This window comes from Musa acuminata, chromosome BXJ1-11 (assembly GCF_036884655.1).
Source record: "Musa acuminata AAA Group cultivar baxijiao chromosome BXJ1-11, Cavendish_Baxijiao_AAA, whole genome shotgun sequence".
In the NCBI taxonomy this organism is placed as follows: domain Eukaryota; kingdom Viridiplantae; phylum Streptophyta; class Magnoliopsida; order Zingiberales; family Musaceae; genus Musa; species Musa acuminata.
The window spans coordinates 10,396,229-10,413,855 of record NC_088337.1 but is presented as its reverse complement, the minus strand read 5'-3'; the positions used below and the strand labels follow the sequence as shown (position 1 = coordinate 10,413,855).

General features: G+C 36.0%; 3 protein-coding genes across 4 annotated transcripts; all 3 read right to left on the bottom strand.

Annotated features, from left to right (window-relative positions):
• Nucleotides 1–246: 246 nt before the first annotated feature.
• LOC135597197 (probable esterase PIR7A) lies at nucleotides 247–1,524 on the bottom strand. The gene is made up of 3 exons (XM_065089825.1): nucleotides 1,078–1,524; nucleotides 857–991; nucleotides 247–781 (listed from the first exon to the last, which is right to left on the bottom strand). The coding sequence occupies exons 1-3, from the start codon at nucleotides 1,507–1,509 to the stop codon at nucleotides 446–448; spliced, it is 903 nt and encodes a 300-aa protein (XP_064945897.1). The 5' UTR covers nucleotides 1,510–1,524; the 3' UTR covers nucleotides 247–445.
• A 2,581-nt stretch (nucleotides 1,525–4,105) lies between these two features.
• Nucleotides 4,106–10,083, bottom strand: LOC135597196 (lipase-like). Of its 2 annotated transcripts, none has more exons than XM_065089824.1 (11): nucleotides 9,930–10,083; nucleotides 9,776–9,845; nucleotides 7,971–8,050; nucleotides 7,629–7,694; nucleotides 7,454–7,501; nucleotides 7,299–7,366; nucleotides 6,667–6,739; nucleotides 6,412–6,573; nucleotides 5,089–5,283; nucleotides 4,665–4,753; nucleotides 4,106–4,577 (listed from the first exon to the last, which is right to left on the bottom strand). In XM_065089824.1, the coding sequence occupies exons 2-11, from the start codon at nucleotides 9,840–9,842 to the stop codon at nucleotides 4,364–4,366; spliced, it is 1,062 nt and encodes a 353-aa protein (XP_064945896.1). In that variant the 5' UTR covers nucleotides 9,843–9,845; nucleotides 9,930–10,083; the 3' UTR covers nucleotides 4,106–4,363. The 2 variants fall into 2 exon arrangements, with proteins under 2 accessions (XP_064945896.1, XP_064945895.1); XM_065089823.1 differs by having other exon boundaries at nucleotides 9,948–10,071.
• A 3,654-nt stretch (nucleotides 10,084–13,737) lies between these two features.
• On the bottom strand, nucleotides 13,738–17,086 carry LOC135597195 (psbP domain-containing protein 2, chloroplastic-like). Its single transcript, XM_065089822.1, has 3 exons — nucleotides 16,700–17,086; nucleotides 16,459–16,611; nucleotides 13,738–14,162 (listed from the first exon to the last, which is right to left on the bottom strand). The coding sequence occupies exons 1-3, from the start codon at nucleotides 16,979–16,981 to the stop codon at nucleotides 13,911–13,913; spliced, it is 687 nt and encodes a 228-aa protein (XP_064945894.1). The 5' UTR covers nucleotides 16,982–17,086; the 3' UTR covers nucleotides 13,738–13,910.
• Nucleotides 17,087–17,627: the final 541 nt, after the last annotated feature.

Below are 17,627 nucleotides of genomic sequence, written 5' to 3'. Positions count from 1 at the left end.
CACTTATTGTCTGATTGACCCAAAGCACATGAAGGAAATGTTGAGACTTGATAAATACATACATACACATACATACATATATATATATATATATATATATATATATATATATATATATATATATATATATATATATATATATATATATATATATATATATATATATATATATATATATATATATATATATATATATATAGAGAGAGAGAGAGAGAGAGAGAGAGAGAGAGAGAGAGAGCTTGCACATGTTCTCGATGCCTTAATATATTTTATGTAGAACAATGATGTATGCCTCGGATGCATTCCACAAATGAGTACACCAGAATGCGTGGGGGTAATCCAAGAATTGATGAGATCGAGAAGAAGACAATGTTCATGTCGTATCGAACTTTGGGTGTTCAATCAGAGCTTTCGCCGAACGGATTGGGGGTTTGCAATGCCAAGCTTACCTCAGGCGGCCCCCACCACGTGGTCGAGGCAAATCATGGGAGGAAGTTCTCGATCCATGCTCGACGGCGATCTCCACGAGGAGCCTGAAGAGCTCGCGGGGCCTCGACAGCATCACCATGTGATCGGCGGCTTCGATCTCCATCACCTCCGCCCCCGGGCTGCGCTGGATCATCCACAGCTGGAAGGCCTCGCTCGTGGACTTGTCCTCCTTGCACACGATGAACACCCGTCTCACCGACCCGAACCTCTCCTCCGTGAGCTGCATCATCTCGTTCGCGTCGTCGAGGAAGCAGCTCGCTGGTCTCACCAGCATGGTCGCCAGCGTCAGGTCCTACGGGAGGTAGAAGAGGAGGCTTAGACGAAGCACAAGAGCTGGAGGAGCTCAGGGTTCCTTCCGAGCTTTTACCTCCGGCGGGCTGAGCTGATACAACCTCGTCGACAAGTAGTTGTATCCGAAGCTGATCGAGCAAATGCTCAGGGGATCTTTACGGACTACGAGCGTGGAATCCATGTAGGCTTCGAGTGGATGTCCTTTGAAGAACTGCCACGACATGGAAGGATTCGTCATCTCGCTTTCTCTCTCTTTCTAAGTATATAGATTGAAGGTGTGGCGGCCGCGAGACGTACCTCTTCTGCAATTCTGGCGACGGAGCAGGCGGGGCTTGGCATGATGCCGGCGACGAAGACAGCGACCAGCACTTTCTCAGGGAATCTCTCCATGGCGAGCGCAACGCAGGCGCCGCCGTAGCTGTGGCCGACGAGTACCACCTTCTCCGGCGGCGGGATCGACGCCATCACCTCCATCAGCGGCCTGGCGTAGTCCCCGAACGAGCGGACCTCGTCCAGGCGCTGCGGGTGCACGCCGCTGCCGGCAAGGTCCAGCGCCGTGACGGTGTGCCCGGCCGACCTCAGCAGCGCGGTGAGCTTGTACCAGCACCACGCGCCATGGCCGATCCCGTGGACGAGAACGAAGTGCTGCTTGCTCCTCTCCTCCTCCATCTCCTCCCTTTCAACTGAGAGGGAGCTTCCAATAATGGTTGATGGGGCTCCCGTGTGCATCTCCAACGGGTCCGACTCAGGTATTTGATATGCTTCAGATCGAGATTCTCTGAATGTGTAGGGAAGACGTCCCCCACTTCACCACCAAGTCAGACAAAAATGTCTGCGGTGTTGTTCCGCATTACTATTTATTATTATTATTATTATTATTATTATTATTATTATTATTATTATTATTATCATTAATCTTTTCCTCTTTTATGGTCGGTAAAGAATTGGTGAACGTGACAACGACATGTGAGACAAAAAATGCTGACAGAATTCGATCCTATTGAAGTTACCAGACCCTCATTGGTCACCCACCCACTAAGCATCAGATTGTGGGGAACAGTGGCTTTGGCCTGGTGGTTGGTAGTCATTTTCAAGAGGCTGATCTGTATTCTTAAGACGTCATTATCATTATTATTTTTATTTTTATTTTTATTTTTATGTCACTGAAAATAAAATATTGAGATGATGTCTAGAACTAATAGAAAAGATAGAAAAATATTTTAATTCCTGAATAATTAGAGGGAGAAACATTCAAAGTGATATCTTACTATAAAATAGTATTAATGATAACAAATAGGATTAACGATACAAGAAAGATAGAACGAAATTTATTATTAGAAATTATGAATAAGAATTTAGAGATCCGAATAGTTAAAGTTTTACTTGTGTTGGTGTTGTTGCAATAATTATTCTTTTAAATAACAAAATAATGATTGTGTTTTCTTCCTGTAGAATGAAAGTGTATACAGTCATAAAAAAATTTTGTACTTTTCTACCAATTTAGGATGATGAGAATATTTTTTTTGTGCTTTTCAGATAAGAGTGACGTGATAGCTAATGCACAGTTATAAAAGGAAAACTCTATAATCTCATTCGGATTAAAAATCTATAATTAAATGGTAGCAGTAACTGATAAATATTAGAAAGTATAAGCACTGCAAAGAAGATATATATATATATATATATATATATATATATAGAGGAATCAAATATAGCCTTTTCAGATATTCCCATTGTAATCTAAATTGAAATTTGTATTTAGATAAGAAGTTGATTTAAGAATCTTTTATTAAATAGAGAGATCCAAAAGGGAAATTGAATTTTCAAAAGAGATTAAGAGAGGATGAGAGATGAAAAGATTAAAAGTAATTATGATGTGCACAAGTTCTCGGTACTCGATGTCTCCTTTTATCTCCTGTAAGAACTGTTGAACCCCACTGCTTTCACGAGAAATTTTTGCAACAGTGATCTACTCTCGTAAAAGAAAGCATGAATGATACTTGAGCATCTGATCTTTTTCACGAGGAGGCATGGAAGAACACAATGATGACTGTCCTAGACGAGTTTCCTCAGGTTGGTAGAATCCCTCGTCTTTGTCGGAACACATGTCCTGCCATGTCTACTATGTCAAACTTAATGGAAGTCCTCGATCAGGTCGAATGACAAACGCAGAGACCGAAGCTAATTACCTATTACTACTCATACTTAACTGTGTTGATATTTCGATCTTTATATTTTAAAAAATTATATTAATATATATATATATAATTATAAAAATAAAATATCTATATTTATTTATCCTAATATCATCAATTTTATTAATAAAAATATAAAATAAAAGATAAAAAGATAATTTTAACGTCATCATCAATAACGAACGACATCGGTGGTGATGAATAGTGTCAATGGAGGCAAACAACAATGTCGCTAAGGGCCGCGGGTGACTATCATGGATGAGGAGGGCGACGACAAGAGGTGAGGATAGCTCTACATTTGCATCAAGTTGATGTATATATCGAACAACTCTTTCACCACTCAACAATTATGTCGGCGCCGACACAAATGCAGATTGACTCTCATCTTTCACCATCATTTTCTCATCCACGATAGGTATCCAGAGCTCCTAGTGGTGCCACATCCGCTATTACCGATTGGAACATTAAAATTATATTTTTTTATCTTTTATTTTCGTTATTAAAACTGATGACGTCAAGGTAAATGGACCTAGATGTTTTATTTTCGTAACTATACATAAGTCAATGTAATTTTTTAAAGTACAGGGACCGAAAAGTTAATGATAGCTAACTACAAGAATAATTTATAATTAGCCCCATAGATTACGTCTGAATATTATTATCGAGTGAATAACGTAAATCTTATATATGTTTAGTTTAACTTATCGTAAACAAGGTTGACAAAAGATTCAATTTGAGATATGTGATAGGTGAAATTTAAATCATATGAGTAAGCTGGAAAAAAGATCAATCTTCTTTATTTTAGAAAAAAGTACTAAATAATGAGCGAGCAGTTAATACACGAAATCTTAATCTGATTTACTCTTAAATGAGTAGAAAATTTTTAGTGAACTATACATTTGTCAACTTACATTCAAAGAGAATTAACGAATAGTTTCTACATTAGCTATGAGTTTTGAGTCACTATACACCCAAAAAAGAACAAAAATCCCTTTAGGATACTCCTTTTGAGGATTTGGCTCACATAGTAATGAGCTTGGATTATGGTTATCATTCCTGGTAGGAACACAATACTCACTTGTGACAGGTGATAAGTTACAAAAACACTCTTCACAACAAGTAAATTCACATAGTCTGGCAAAGACAGACTTATTCTACAATATCATGTTAAATCATTAACCCAGAAAGTACAAATCAGTGTTTCTTGATTGGCCCATCCAGTGTGTATGTATATATATATATACAAATACAGCTTTGGCAATTTTGTGAGGACTTGCAACCATAATAACTATGTACAAGTAGTTAATCTTTTGGATCTTCTATTATTTCATCGTGGGGCTATTGGGAGGATGTTATTCTCGCTTTGTTTGACAATTTTCCTCACAATGCTAAATGTCATTCCTACTTTTATCTGCTTCTACACTTTGTTGTAGAACTGATGAAACCCCAGGCCGCTTTGACAAGACGATGTTTCCTGCAAGGTCTACTTGGTACTGCACCATATTGCCATGGAACACGATTCTGCAGGTGCCCCAAGTATCTGCCTGCATCTCGATACCAAAGTATGCCAGGTGATCTGATACGCTGTTCCCACTTACAGACCTTTGGACAGCACGACAAAAGATGATTAACATGATAAACATCACACACCAAATTGAAATACAGATGCCGATGGAACCTAGCATGTACCTGCTGCAAGAAGGGTCTTCACCAGAACCATCACAAACCTTCTCGATCATATAAACAAGACTGCCTATTCCGACATTATGGACCCATACCTGCAAACACAAAAAAAAACATAGAACATTCAGGAATTAAAAGATAAAACATATCAGTATCAAAGCCAATTGTTAGGAAGAGCACTCGGCGAAGATTGGCTGATTGAAATGGTGAAGGCAAGTAAGATCCGCTATGCTTAGTGCATTAAAATGAAGTGCTCATCATGGTCTTCAAAAGAAGCAATTTGATTACAAGGTGCAGATTCAGAATCTAGCAGTAAAGTTAGAAGAAAAGAAAACATCTTTGGTATACATGGCTAAACCCCAATGTAGTTTAAAACCAAACTTGAAATCAAAATACTATGGCAAAAAGACACAGAACTCGAGTCACTTACCTCTCTTGGAAAGTGATGGTATGTCTTTTGGGGAAAGTAAGAATAATACGGTGGTAAATGTGGCACAATATCATGCTCATTGGTAACTCTAACTGCATTCTGCACGTGTTTGCTGAAGTACGACGCAAAAGCAGCATTTCCCACTCGAGGTTGTCCAAATGTCATGAGTTGAACATTGTGTATTCCGTAATTGACCTATAAAATAAACATATGCCTTCAAAAACTGCTAAAATGAAATAGAAGTCGAGCTCTAGCACCTACTACAAATCTAATATTAAAGTCATGAAAAAAAAAGACCAATCCTTCTTATAAAATCTTTGTTCTACTCCAGAAAAATGCCTGTGAAGAAAGGACACCAATCCTTTCAAACATTTAAGAGGAAACTGATGCCCTAGAAAGCCAAACATTTGAACCGATGTCCTAGAAGAGATACAGGCATGAAAAGAATTATTTTAAGAACCAAGGCTAGATTAGACCAAATGACAAGGCGTAATTAATTAATTTATAGTGTGAGACAGTTAACCGCACATGCTCCAATTGAAATGGAATTTCAAGATCCATAACATGGAAGGAACCTATCATTGCATAACTTGCTAGAGATTCTATCCTCCACAACAATCTGAAAATGCCTTCCACAGGAAAGAAACTGGTAGAGACTAACAAGTAACTACCTTGACAACATTATGGTTGACAGGATCACAGTGGAAAACATTATTGTAAAAAGTTGACTTCCTATGCCAAAGATGATTACTGACATCAAATTTCGCAATGATAACCAAAAAGCAGTAAAATCCACAATAGAATCCCATCAAGTAAATACCTTGACAACATTATGGTTGACAGGATCACCGTGGAAAACATTATTGTAAAAAGTTGACTTCTATGCCAAAGATGATTATTGCTGTCAAATTTCGCAATGATAACCAAAAAGCAGTAAAATCCACAATAGAATCCCAACAAGTAACTACCTTGACAACATTGTGGTTGAAAGGGTCACAGTGGAAAACATTATTGTAAAAAGTTGATTTCTATGCCAAAGATGTGAAGTGCATTTATGATGTACATTTATGATGTGAAGTGCTGTCAAATTTCGCAATGATAACCAAAAAGCAGTAAAATCCAGAATAGAATCCCAACAAAGGATGTGAAGTGCATTTATGATGTACACTTCGTCTGGAAGCAATTCACACAGGAACAGATTCAGTACTCATATAAGAGTAACCGAAATCCAACATTAATATGCTGTAAAAATCTAACAATAATATGCTGCAAAAAACTATAATGTAATAACTGTAAAAGAGAAGTTAATAATAGAATACTTACAGTAAGATCAAGTGCACAAAAGGAAGCCATAGCACCTCCCATGGAATGCCCTGTAACCATGACAGGAATATCTCCGTACAACTCTCTGGCCTCTTGAACAGCACTAACAATCCCAGGACGTAGAGTTGTATTATGATAAGCAGAATAAAACCCATGGTGCACCTTCAATCACATGAAGAAAAATATAACCAGGAATTAATGTGCACTTTTAAAGTGGATAACTGATACTTCCAAATATTAATTGGTGTTACCTACCATAGCGTCAGGCATGTCTGGGTAGTTCAAATCCAGCTGCTTCCAGAAGAGGTCTTGAATCCAGTTGCGAATGCTAGCAAAAAGGAAAAGAAAACACTTAAATATAATAAACTCATATGTGTAAAGAAAAGTTAACTCAATTGCCTTCTAATAATTGCAAGCCAGTCTCAACAAATTTCTCAATTTATGATGATCATCAACAGTCATCTTGAAATGATGGAATTTTCTGAAACAAAATGCATACTCCAGCAAACAAAATACCACAGATTGTCTCTAATTTGGACAAAAAAAATATATAAAAGCTTCTACATCTAAACATGATTTACATCACAATCCAATGATTTGATTACATTTCTAAAGTATCACATAGCTAATAATTTCATGCTTCTGTTCAGGTTCAGGATTTACAATTTAAATCTTTTAAGTCTCCAGCATTTCCATAGATTCTTATCCAGAAAGTTGCTTGACATTTACCTAACTAATTCCAGGAATATCAAAACTACAAGTATGATAGTACATAATTTACATAGAACTAACAGAGCCATGTATTATTTGGTGGTATAACCAACATGCAAGTGCAAAATTCAATTGCTATCTATTTATACATAAACAAGAAGGAAGTGTATTAATACCTATGTTCTTGAGTTCCCCTGAAGGCAACTATGACAGCGTTAAGGTCATGAGCTACACCAACATATGCCTGTTTATGTAGTTATATGCATGGTAATTGGACACATGGTATTCAAAGATATTATTGATTAATTAGAGTAATAAATTTAGAACACACCTGTAAACAGTTCTCAACATCAACAATCAGCTCCACCACCTCAAAACCCTGCCCAACTACAACTTAGTTTCTCTAGTTACCGATGTTAAACATCATCATAATAATATTAAAGGTGCCATGTCAAACCATCCAGATATACTAACCCAATGGAACAAGAAGAAAATTGGTTACTAACCTCTGTCAAATCAGTACATCTAGAGCACGTCCATGTAAATAATGCAGTCAGATCCGACATGTACACCTGCAGGACTCATTTGACATCCAATGGTCAAAAAGGGACTTGAAAAAATTGTTATCGATGACATGGATAACAAGTGGAAATAAGTAGTTTGCTAAATAATGTAACCAACAGTTCAATTTAAATAAATAGCCACATCAACAAAGTAAGAACCAGAATTTAGCCCCTTGTGGATAATCCCTGGAATCTGGACCAGACAAGGACCATCTGAGCTAATAAGTATTATCTCACATAAATCCAAGTATTTCTCATTAAAGAAGACTTGGAACACAAACTTACAGCAGAAGCATATTCAACAAGAATCTTGGCAAGAGTATGATTATATACATGACCGTCGTTCTTGTGACCAACTCTAAGTCCTGTAATCATGAAACACAAAAGTCAAAAAGCTGTCTCAGATGCAATAACTGACACTCAAATTTTGCTTACAATAAAGACATGGAACAGTAATAAAGCATAGTATTCAATAACCAGTGTTGCATCATGTAAATGCATCTAAAATGTAGCAGGATCAAACTCCAACAGTACTATTGTGAATATAGTTACACGTAACGGAACCAAAAAGGAAAAAAAGATGACAAGCAACAATTCATGGCATTGTGCAAATAGCATGCAGGGGCACCAAAGATCATACTACAGCCACCTTTTTTCCAAAATGATCTGCATACCTAAACTAGAAGAATTTAAACTAGTTGCTAACTGAGAAAGCCCGTTCTATATGACAGCATGAACCTACTAATTAGATTTAGGGTAGTCAAGTCTGCTACCTGATGGAAGAAATGAAGCAGGAATTTTGGGATAGAGAAAAAAATGCTCTAGTTAAAAGCCACCATAAATTGTTAGAAGGTTAAAATTATGCTAACTGTGGCCCCAACTTTAGCAAATGTCTTCGATAAAAGCATGCATATGGCAGCAAGGATAAACCCTATAGTGGAACTCAGCATGAAAAAGTAATAATGACAAGGCAGATGAAGGAACAAAGAAAAGCAAGAGTTATTAAAAAATTGAGAACTTCTCAAATTGCAATGAGTTTTCTTATCTGAAAGGAATAACCACAGCCACAAACAAATGTGGAGCATAGTAAATTTGCCAAAAGCACAAGTTGAACATGTCAAGAAAGCAGTTGATACTAATGATAATGAAGATCGAACTCTGTATGCAGATAAAATAAGTAAATTGCAGGAAAGTCACATGCATGTTAGGGCTATTATAGTACTGAGCATGAATCTTGTCGATGAAGTGCTTTCACAATAATAACTGAACTTTGTGACTTGATGCAATTCATAAACTTCAGATATGCACTATCACCTTTTCTTGGACACACATAGCCATATGCTAGAGTTTCTATATGATTGAATTATACAAATGTGCTATCTAAGTTGAGTTCTGGCCGGTAGCAGAGGCCTTGCCAACATCACTAAACAGATCAAATTATAAACTGAAATTTAAAGAGAAGATAGCTCAGTGAAATCCAATTATGGAAATAATAGATTGCATCAATTTGCTATGGTCAATGTCTTATTTTATTTGGTTCCATACAGAGATGAACGTAAAATTTGTGAATAGAAAACTTGAAAACTAGCTTTTATCTTTCTCCTACATATTTGTGATTCTCCATTTTTACCACAATGGCTCTTTACTTTTTCTAAGTCGGTATTCCCTATATTCGCATCCCAAGTTGAACTAAATCATTTTCCTTTGATTATTTATCAAGAAGAGTCCCATCGAAGGCCCATAAACAAGCAATTTTAACTTTCATTGGCACGATTTCTGTTGCTCATAGTGATCCTTGAAGTAGAGAAAATTTCCATGTTGTTCAGATTTCTAATTCCCTCGTGACCTCAACCATGTTCTGTCGGCAACATACAGAAACAAAGTGCTAATATATGTCAGTTTTACGGAATCAGTTCCCCCAATAAAAAATCTCTCCACTTTTCCTTGAACGACGCAACCAAAAATCAAATCTTGCAACAAATCACCACATGCAAAATTCAATCTTTTTGCAAAAAGCTTAAAGCACTGAATTCCAACTACCATTGCAGAAAGAGCTCTCATTGCGAAATAGGTAAGGACAAAGCGATTACCTCTCCCGTGACAAATCGACAGCAGGCAGATCAGAACCATCGCCACCAGGCATCGCGGTCGATCCATAACCTACCCAAAGCATCACTCGAGAAACGACGATTCAACTCAAGACAAGCGGCACGAAATTTCTACTTGCAATCAGCTTTTCTCTACCTGTATCTCGATTCTAACCTTTTTCTAGACCCAAGATCGCTCGTGTGATCGAAATAAAAGGACGAAAGAGAGAGAGAGAGAGAGAGAGAGAGGCTGACGGGGTAAGATCGTATCGAGAGAGGAAATATAAGGGCAGAAAGGAGAGGAAAGAATGGATCTAAAGAACTCCCTTTTCGACTCATTTGCCGTCTCAGTCGTAGTCATATATCCCTGCACAGTTCCTAAATGACTCATATATCCCACTCCATTCTAAATATTACACCTGTATCCTTCTAATAATTTAGATTTGATATATATAATCATGGTGGTAATTGAAATTTTAAATATTTAATATATATTTATTTCGTTCACCAATTATTGACCTCACACATTTCCCAATACTTTTAAAGATAATATTAATATTAACTAACGGTTATAGTTTAATTAACCTATCAACTATATTACTGTTAATTTTATATTTTAGACTTGGTCAAACTAAGTTAATGAGCTAACTTTAGTTTATCTTGGATTATAACATTTGATAATTAGGAGACTGCAGAAGGAAAGGACTATAAGTCATCGTTGAGCTATATCCTCACATTTCATCTCAGTTATACTAGATTGAGGACGCTAAGTAGTTTAACGAGAGAAATTATAATATCTCGATTAATCTCATATAAAAAATAAATAAAATTAATCTTAACTTAAGTATTTTGATCAATCGTTTAGATCAAACGAAACTAACGGATTAAACTGTATATCAATCACGACTCATCACATTTCGTATTAGAATCTCACATCTTTAATTTAAAAATATATATATAAATATAATTTTATAAAAAAATATAAATGAATAGTGAACTGAGATACCAAAAATACCCTTGAAAACATTCGATTTTCCATTTTTATTCCTGGATTTCTTTTGTAGTTCCCGGTTGGGTGGAGCAAACGTGCTCATGCAAGTAATGACAAAAAGCATAATCGCTTACGCATCTGCTTGCTGAAATTTCTGTCTCTTGATTTAGTCAAATTATTTACTAATGTATAATTGTTTTAATATCATGAACGATAAGATTTTTATTATATGAAATATGTATGATATACGAATAATAAAATTTCACGAATTCATTCTATAACAAAGAAGTATTTCCCAGTTGTATTTTATATAAATTTCATCATGATTCATTATATTATAATAATTATTTTCGTAATACTATACATACATTTCATATTTGCAAAATAGGATAGAACATATTTTCAAAAAAAAAAAATTTACTAAACTTAGAGTCTAATGATTCAACCAATGTCCTAAATATATGAGATTTCTGGAATAGATATCCAAAAACAAAGCAAGCGATCTTCAAGTTCTTTTTTCTTTTCCTTTAAAAAACATTTATAGTTTCAACAAGTAAAAATTGATTTGATGAACAAACAAAAATACAAAACAGTGATAAAGGATTTTTGGTGAACTTTCATGGAATTGGGTCGATTCTTTTATGCTCGTCAATAGAACAAGTAGCTAAGCTGTACCTACACGTAATTTGAAGTTTCCATCCATGGTGAACTACGAAGGAATTGGACCGTGTTTTGCTTGCATATATATATATATATATATATATGTTAGCCAATGGAACAAGTAGCTTGTACCTTATAGTTTCCTTCCTCCCTCACGTTACGGGTCGCCGCTTGCCCACTTTTATGGTTCCACATATTTCAATCCAAAAAGCTCTCTCCCCATATGATGATAATACTACACCAACATCTTATCGCGTCTCTACCTTGTTATTTAGTCTTGAACTATTCTATTTCAACAATAATGCCAACATGTTTATCCATTGTCGCTTTGTACTAGATTATTTGGATCTATCTAATCTATTTTGGGAATCTAATTCGCCTAGATTGATACAAACACTGTTTTCTTTCCATTAGCAATTATCTCGATCTCCCTATGATTATCCTGGAAAAATAAAAATGATGCTCTATTTCACAACTACAATCTCTCTTTTGGCACTATTTTGTGCAAAGCACAATCCCTCGTCTAAGGCAGACACTGCTGATCCACATAGGCACCATCAGGATTGCTTCCATCCTTCCAAGTTTGATGATATGACACACCCAATGACAAAAAGGAAAAAGTTTGGCATGAGAACAACCATTGCGTCTAAAATAGTATCTATTAATTATTATTATCATATCACGACCATCTTGATCCTTTTTTTTTTTTTGTAGGGGAAATCTTTGATGTTGTTGGGGTCTATATAGGACAGCAAAACAAGGGAAAGAAAAATATGGTGCATCTGAAATGAAATCAATCGATGTTGATGCAATATTATATAGATGACAAGTGGACAACCAATCTCATTTAACAACCGAAAGAGAAAAGAAGACTGCTTCGCTTCCCTTTTGATGGGTGGGGACGTTAAGCACTAAGAACAAGACAGTAGACAACAATTGATTGTAATAAAGACAAGTTTCATGCAGAAGATGTAAGGAGAGGAAAAGTGAAAAATGAAAAATGTGGTCAGGATAAAAAATGATGCTCCTCAAATTTAATGCTGATGAAACATATCTAAATAAAGAGAATTTATTTATATACATGTAGCTATGGCGACTTTTTACTTGGGGTTCCACCTTGCTGAAATGTCTTAGGAGACCTAAATCCCCATCCGGAATACATTTGTTCGACCTACTACTGTATCCTACCTAAACCTAGGAGGACCCAACTATGCTTTGTTGACGTAGTTCAAGCCGACCTCAAGAGCACCTCTAGATTGTCATAGCAGTTGACTGGCATGAAAAGTTCTTCTATATCAATTAATATCTTAACAGATGAAATCATAATCAGGAAAACTTATTACTTTAGAAAGGTCAAAAGCTTAATCCACAGCCTACGATCGAAAATCTAATGCCTTAGAAATATGCAATTCTTCAAAGCTATGTGGTCTTGTATGAAGCTCTAAAATATTATCCTTTCTCTTGCCATGTTATTTATGCATCTTTGTGGCAAAACACAGAAACTAAGTCTATCCTTTAATCATAAAGAAGATACCAACACAAATTTTGTCCTCCCTAGTTCTAATTCGTTCACTGGTCAGCATCTTGACTATAACAATAAAAACAACAAAGTCATAATGTCCTAACTATTTGGGTTCACTACATAGATTTTTTTCTCATGAATCTTGGCCAAGATGAAAAAAAAGTAAAATATTGACATGACAACATACATGTGTTAATTCACAAAATGTTGTATTCTACAATATGATAATACCCATGACAAAATGTCAAGTAACTAAGCTTCTTGCAGTGACAAATGTAAAGGAATTCCCTGTTTCGGAATACCAATTATATTACATGGAAATAAAAATTTTCAGCAAATAAGAGATTACTCATGGAGGAAAACAAGAAAAGCAAAGAAAAAGATTCGATGGTAGCACAAACCAAAAATTAACTGAATACAACTAAAACAAATTACATTGTACACAACCAAAGAGTAGTTAATTTGTATCAATATATTGACAACAAAGAACCCATATTAAGCAAAATTGCTTAATTTTAGAAATGAAAAGATATCAAGTATCTATTTGAGCCCCTTGCTCTGGTTTACAGCATGAAGGAATCCAATGGACTAAGGGTGCATCAGCATGCACCTTTGTAACAATCTCCATGTCCATGCAATGTGAGGAAGCAAGTGAATGTAGTTGAAAATGCTTCTTATTTTGTGTTGGAAATTTATTCAAATTTTGTTTAGAAAATATGTTACGACAAATAAGTGTACATTTTCATGGTCACAAACAAAAAATGCATCACAATTAGCAGAAAAAATAAGAGATGATTAAACCCTGCTTTGATTAACACATTGCTAAGTTCAGTTGGATTCCATGAATTTATAGTTAAATAACAGCGCAATAAAGACCAATCGATTTCAAGGATCAGGTGAGAATGTAAAACCTTCATGGAACCAAAAGAAGTATATTCAGATATAATGAACCTGATGTGGCTATGCTATAACGTGTCAAAAGAGTGAAGAACTTGTTCCAACACCAATCTAGTAGAATTGTCCAAAGGATTCTCTGGACGGTCCGAGTAGGTTATATTCAGGAGATAAAGCTTCCTAGACATGACAAATGCAGCTGAAAAAATCCTCTTCATCCCTCCTCTTGTGCTGTCAACTTGGTACTCAAACTCATAGATGGGCAGGCCACTGTGACCTAATCTTTCATCAACTCTAATCAGTTCGGCATCTTTAGTGCTTTCCTACATAATTAAAGTATAGCATATTTACAAATGAAGCTCATCAAGAAATTCACCTATATTAAACATAAAGCTGCATATGGCTGCATCAGTAGCTACAGAAAGACATGTATAGAATATAAAGAACAATATAGTAAAATAACAGGAAAATTTACTGCCTAAGCACATGGCCACAAAATTAAGTCAGAATTTTGATTATTAGTGTTTGTGACTTTGAAGATAGCAAAAATTCTTACTTCCATATAGGCCAACAATCTCAGAGTTCGCAATTCTTTAAAAGTATAACTTCCTGCAGATTCAATTCCAAGCATGTAATATAAGACCAATCAGCAGTATGTTCTAGAACAATTCTTATATAGGTCAAAAGGAATTAGATCCTGCACCATGTTAGATTGGGCTTCAAGCTGGGTCATTTAGATGTGTTTTATTGATCTACAAGTGGTCCAATCTTAATTTCTATTTGCATATTAGTCCATTCAGGTTAACTAGCTTCATCATTAACAAAAGATTTGTTCCCCGATCTGCTCTATTTCCTATTTCCTCCTATATGCTCTTCTATTTGTTTCTTGACTTCACTCGGGTCTGGAGAGCATTAAGCAGTTATTGACAAGGGAACAATAAGCTGAGGAAAAGGCCCGTCGTGACAAAGGAATAGGGGCGATCTATAAGGCCCCAGAACACAAGCAAAAAAAAATTGAATAAGCACCAAGTAAAATGCCCAGAATCTGCTCAAACAGGATTGTCCAGCACATCAAACAACACAAAGATGTTGCTACAGCTTGTCTGGTTATTAGAAAGAACAAGAACAGTGCTCCACCTATGAACAAAAGCCAAAGTTGACCACATTTGGTATGTGATTGGACAAGATGAGCAACATTAAACTTTCTTGGTTGTTTGGTTTGTTCAAAGCATCAAAGTCTAAAGGCATAATGCATTATTCTTTGAAAGAAGTATACTGATGCATGAAAAATACACCTGGAGTCAAATTAGTTTTCTCTGAGTCAATTAAATTAATATAATTAATTTACAATAAAAAAAACCTTAATTCCTATTATTGGTCATACAGTCTGGTCAAATATTTGGATTAAAGTCCTTAAACTAGTCATTTAACTTGGCCAAATCACTAAAAAAGAACTCTTCCCGTCAGCTTATTCAGTTCACCAAACAAATATATAGTTAAGGTGGTGCTAAAATTTTTTCTGGTAGACGAACAAAAGATAAAAGAACCAGCAATTTCAGAGTGTCTGAAAAATTACTGGATAAGAGTGTGCTTAATTGGCTGTTTAGTTTGTTCAAGGCATTGAAGTCAACCCATACCACCAATCCTGAAAAAGAATTAACATTATATTTTGCATGATCTTTATGAAAATCTTGAGGATGAGATCCATACAAAAGTATTTCGAGAACAAATTATCATATAGATAGCCTGAATTGTGTTGAGTCAATTAAACGGGATCACTATAACGGAAATCAAGTACAATCATTTACTGTTTTATGGTTCATATATTTCAGGATAATAAGCTAGGTTTGAATCTTTTAATTAGTTCGAGTTCTATGGCATCTGTATTAATTTGGTCTTGATAATATCCAATAACATGTGACAATCTTCTAATTAGATTTTACAGAAGCAACTTTAATGAGTTTCCCAATAGCTGGCTGTACAGAATCAGTTACGCCAGATGTGTTTTAACAAGAATCTAAATAATAGATAATTGATGAAAGGTGCTACTAATAGAGTCAAAAAGGAATGGTTAAGGTGGATAGTAGCATCACGAGTTTTGTGTGCTCCTTAGATTTTTTGAAGGGTAAGTAGTGATGACGAGATTTGGCCAGGAGCTTACAGTAAAGATCTAACAAAATGTTCATAGTTACAGTATCTGACACCTTAAAAAAAGATATGTCGAATAAGATTTTGATGTTTGGTAAGTGGATCAAATACACAAACACTGCTCCTTAGATTAAATATGCATATATAGAAGACTATTATAGTGTCAGACATGTTGTATGGACTAGATTATCGGGCAACTAGACACAAGCAAAAGCAAAAGCAAAAGAAATAAGAGAAAAGAGAAGAAAAAGATCCCAAGACCAAAAAGCTTACAAAATTTACAGCAGCACCAGCTTTCAGAAAGTCACAATATTTAAACAATAGCATCATTCATTCATCATTATTTTAGAGAATCTCCAACTCAGTGGGTCACAAATTCTCTCAAGAAATTATTTACTCGGGTCCAAGATAGCAGAAGCATAAGAAATTAAAAGAGGAACCGTAAAAGAGATGCAGAAAAAGACAAAGAACCTTTTTCCTTTCAGCCCTAATGAGCTTATCGGCCACAAATTCCGGCGTCCCAAAATCCTTCAGAGACGCAAGCCTGACAGGGTTCACCACAACACCGATGCTGTTACTCCCCTTCCGTTCCTCGAACAAAGCCGTCGCCCCCGCCTTCTCCACCTGTCACCAGTCAAGAACTCAGATTGAACGAGATCGAAAGGCGAAATAGGCGCGGAGTAAGGCGAGGACGGGAAGGAATCAAGAAAACCTGAATCCAGGAGGACGGTCTCAGGAGGGTGAACCCCTGGGCTGGGTCAATGTAGGGTTCCAGCGACGGAGAAGAAGCGGCGGCAGACGAGGAGGACGAGAAGAAGAAAGGGAACGGCAAGAGCAACGAACTCCTCCTGCTGATTGTCACAACGGCGGGGGTTTCATTCTTGGTCACCGGAGGGTGGACGGGTGAAAGTTTGAGAGGGCGACGGACGGAAGTCGGAGGAGGCGGCGGAGCGGTGGCCGAGCCACCGCACGGTAGCGAGCTCGCCATGGCCATGGACCTTCGAGGGGGAAGCAAAGAAGGGCGGGGACGTCGACAGCGAGATAGAGGTCGAGCGGAGGCCGCGGCATTTTCCGCTTCGAGCTTACGTGGCAGGACACGAGTGACTCGCGGGAGAACGGGTGGAGTACCTTAAAACGAAACAGCAAGTGAAAGACAAACGCTGGGTTTAGATTCATTTTAACTTGTCTCATTTTGATTACGAATTACTTAAATTCTTATAATTTATTTATATCTAAAATATTTTTTTATATTTTTAAAAATATAGTATATAAGTTTTGAGTTAATAGAAGGTTTGGTTATGATTAATTTATTTCTAAAATAATCTTTATATTTTTAAAAACTTTCATCAAATTTAAGTTAATAGTTATTATAGTTAATAAATTAATGTTAGAGTATACTAATATACTGACTCACAATAAATTATTAATATAATTATTAATAATATATATAATTTAAATTAAAAAAATTAAAATATATTGTAGTCTCTATGATTTTGGCCAAGGACCATTTAAGTCCTTATGGTTTACTTATGTTTAAAGTAATCCTTATATTTTAAAAATATAGCATATAAGTCCCTCCTATAAAGTATGAATTAATAAACGTTAAAGACCGCTTATGTGACATATTGACACACAACATA

What these genes read in the sequence shown, in the direction of transcription:
- LOC135597197 (XM_065089825.1), bottom strand. Translation starts at nt 1,509, where the DNA reads ATGCACACGGGAGCCCCATCAACCATTATTGGAAGCTCCCTCTCAGTT. An exon ending in TCGCCAGAATTGCAGAAGAG is followed by an intron (nt 992 to 1,077) that starts GTACGTCTCGCG and finishes ATGTCGTGGCAG; the next exon opens with TTCTTCAAAGGACATCCACT. An exon ending in ATCAGCTCAGCCCGCCGGAG is followed by an intron (nt 782 to 856) that starts GTAAAAGCTCGG and finishes TACCTCCCGTAG; the next exon opens with GACCTGACGCTGGCGACCAT.
- LOC135597196 (XM_065089824.1), bottom strand. Translation starts at nt 9,842, where the DNA reads ATGGATCGACCGCGATGCCTGGTGGCGATGGTTCTGATCTGCCTGCTG. An exon ending in AGGGGAACTCAAGAACATAG is followed by an intron (nt 6,740 to 7,298) that starts GTATTAATACAC and finishes CCTTTTTGCTAG; the next exon opens with CATTCGCAACTGGATTCAAG. An exon ending in ACCATCACTTTCCAAGAGAG is followed by an intron (nt 4,754 to 5,088) that starts GTAAGTGACTCG and finishes TTGTGTTTGCAG; the next exon opens with GTATGGGTCCATAATGTCGG.
- LOC135597195 (XM_065089822.1), bottom strand. Translation starts at nt 16,981, where the DNA reads ATGGCCATGGCGAGCTCGCTACCGTGCGGTGGCTCGGCCACCGCTCCG. An exon ending in GACCGTCCTCCTGGATTCAG is followed by an intron (nt 16,612 to 16,699) that starts GTTTTCTTGATT and finishes GACTGGTGACAG; the next exon opens with GTGGAGAAGGCGGGGGCGAC. An exon ending in TTAGGGCTGAAAGGAAAAAG is followed by an intron (nt 14,163 to 16,458) that starts GTTCTTTGTCTT and finishes TTAATTATGTAG; the next exon opens with GAAAGCACTAAAGATGCCGA.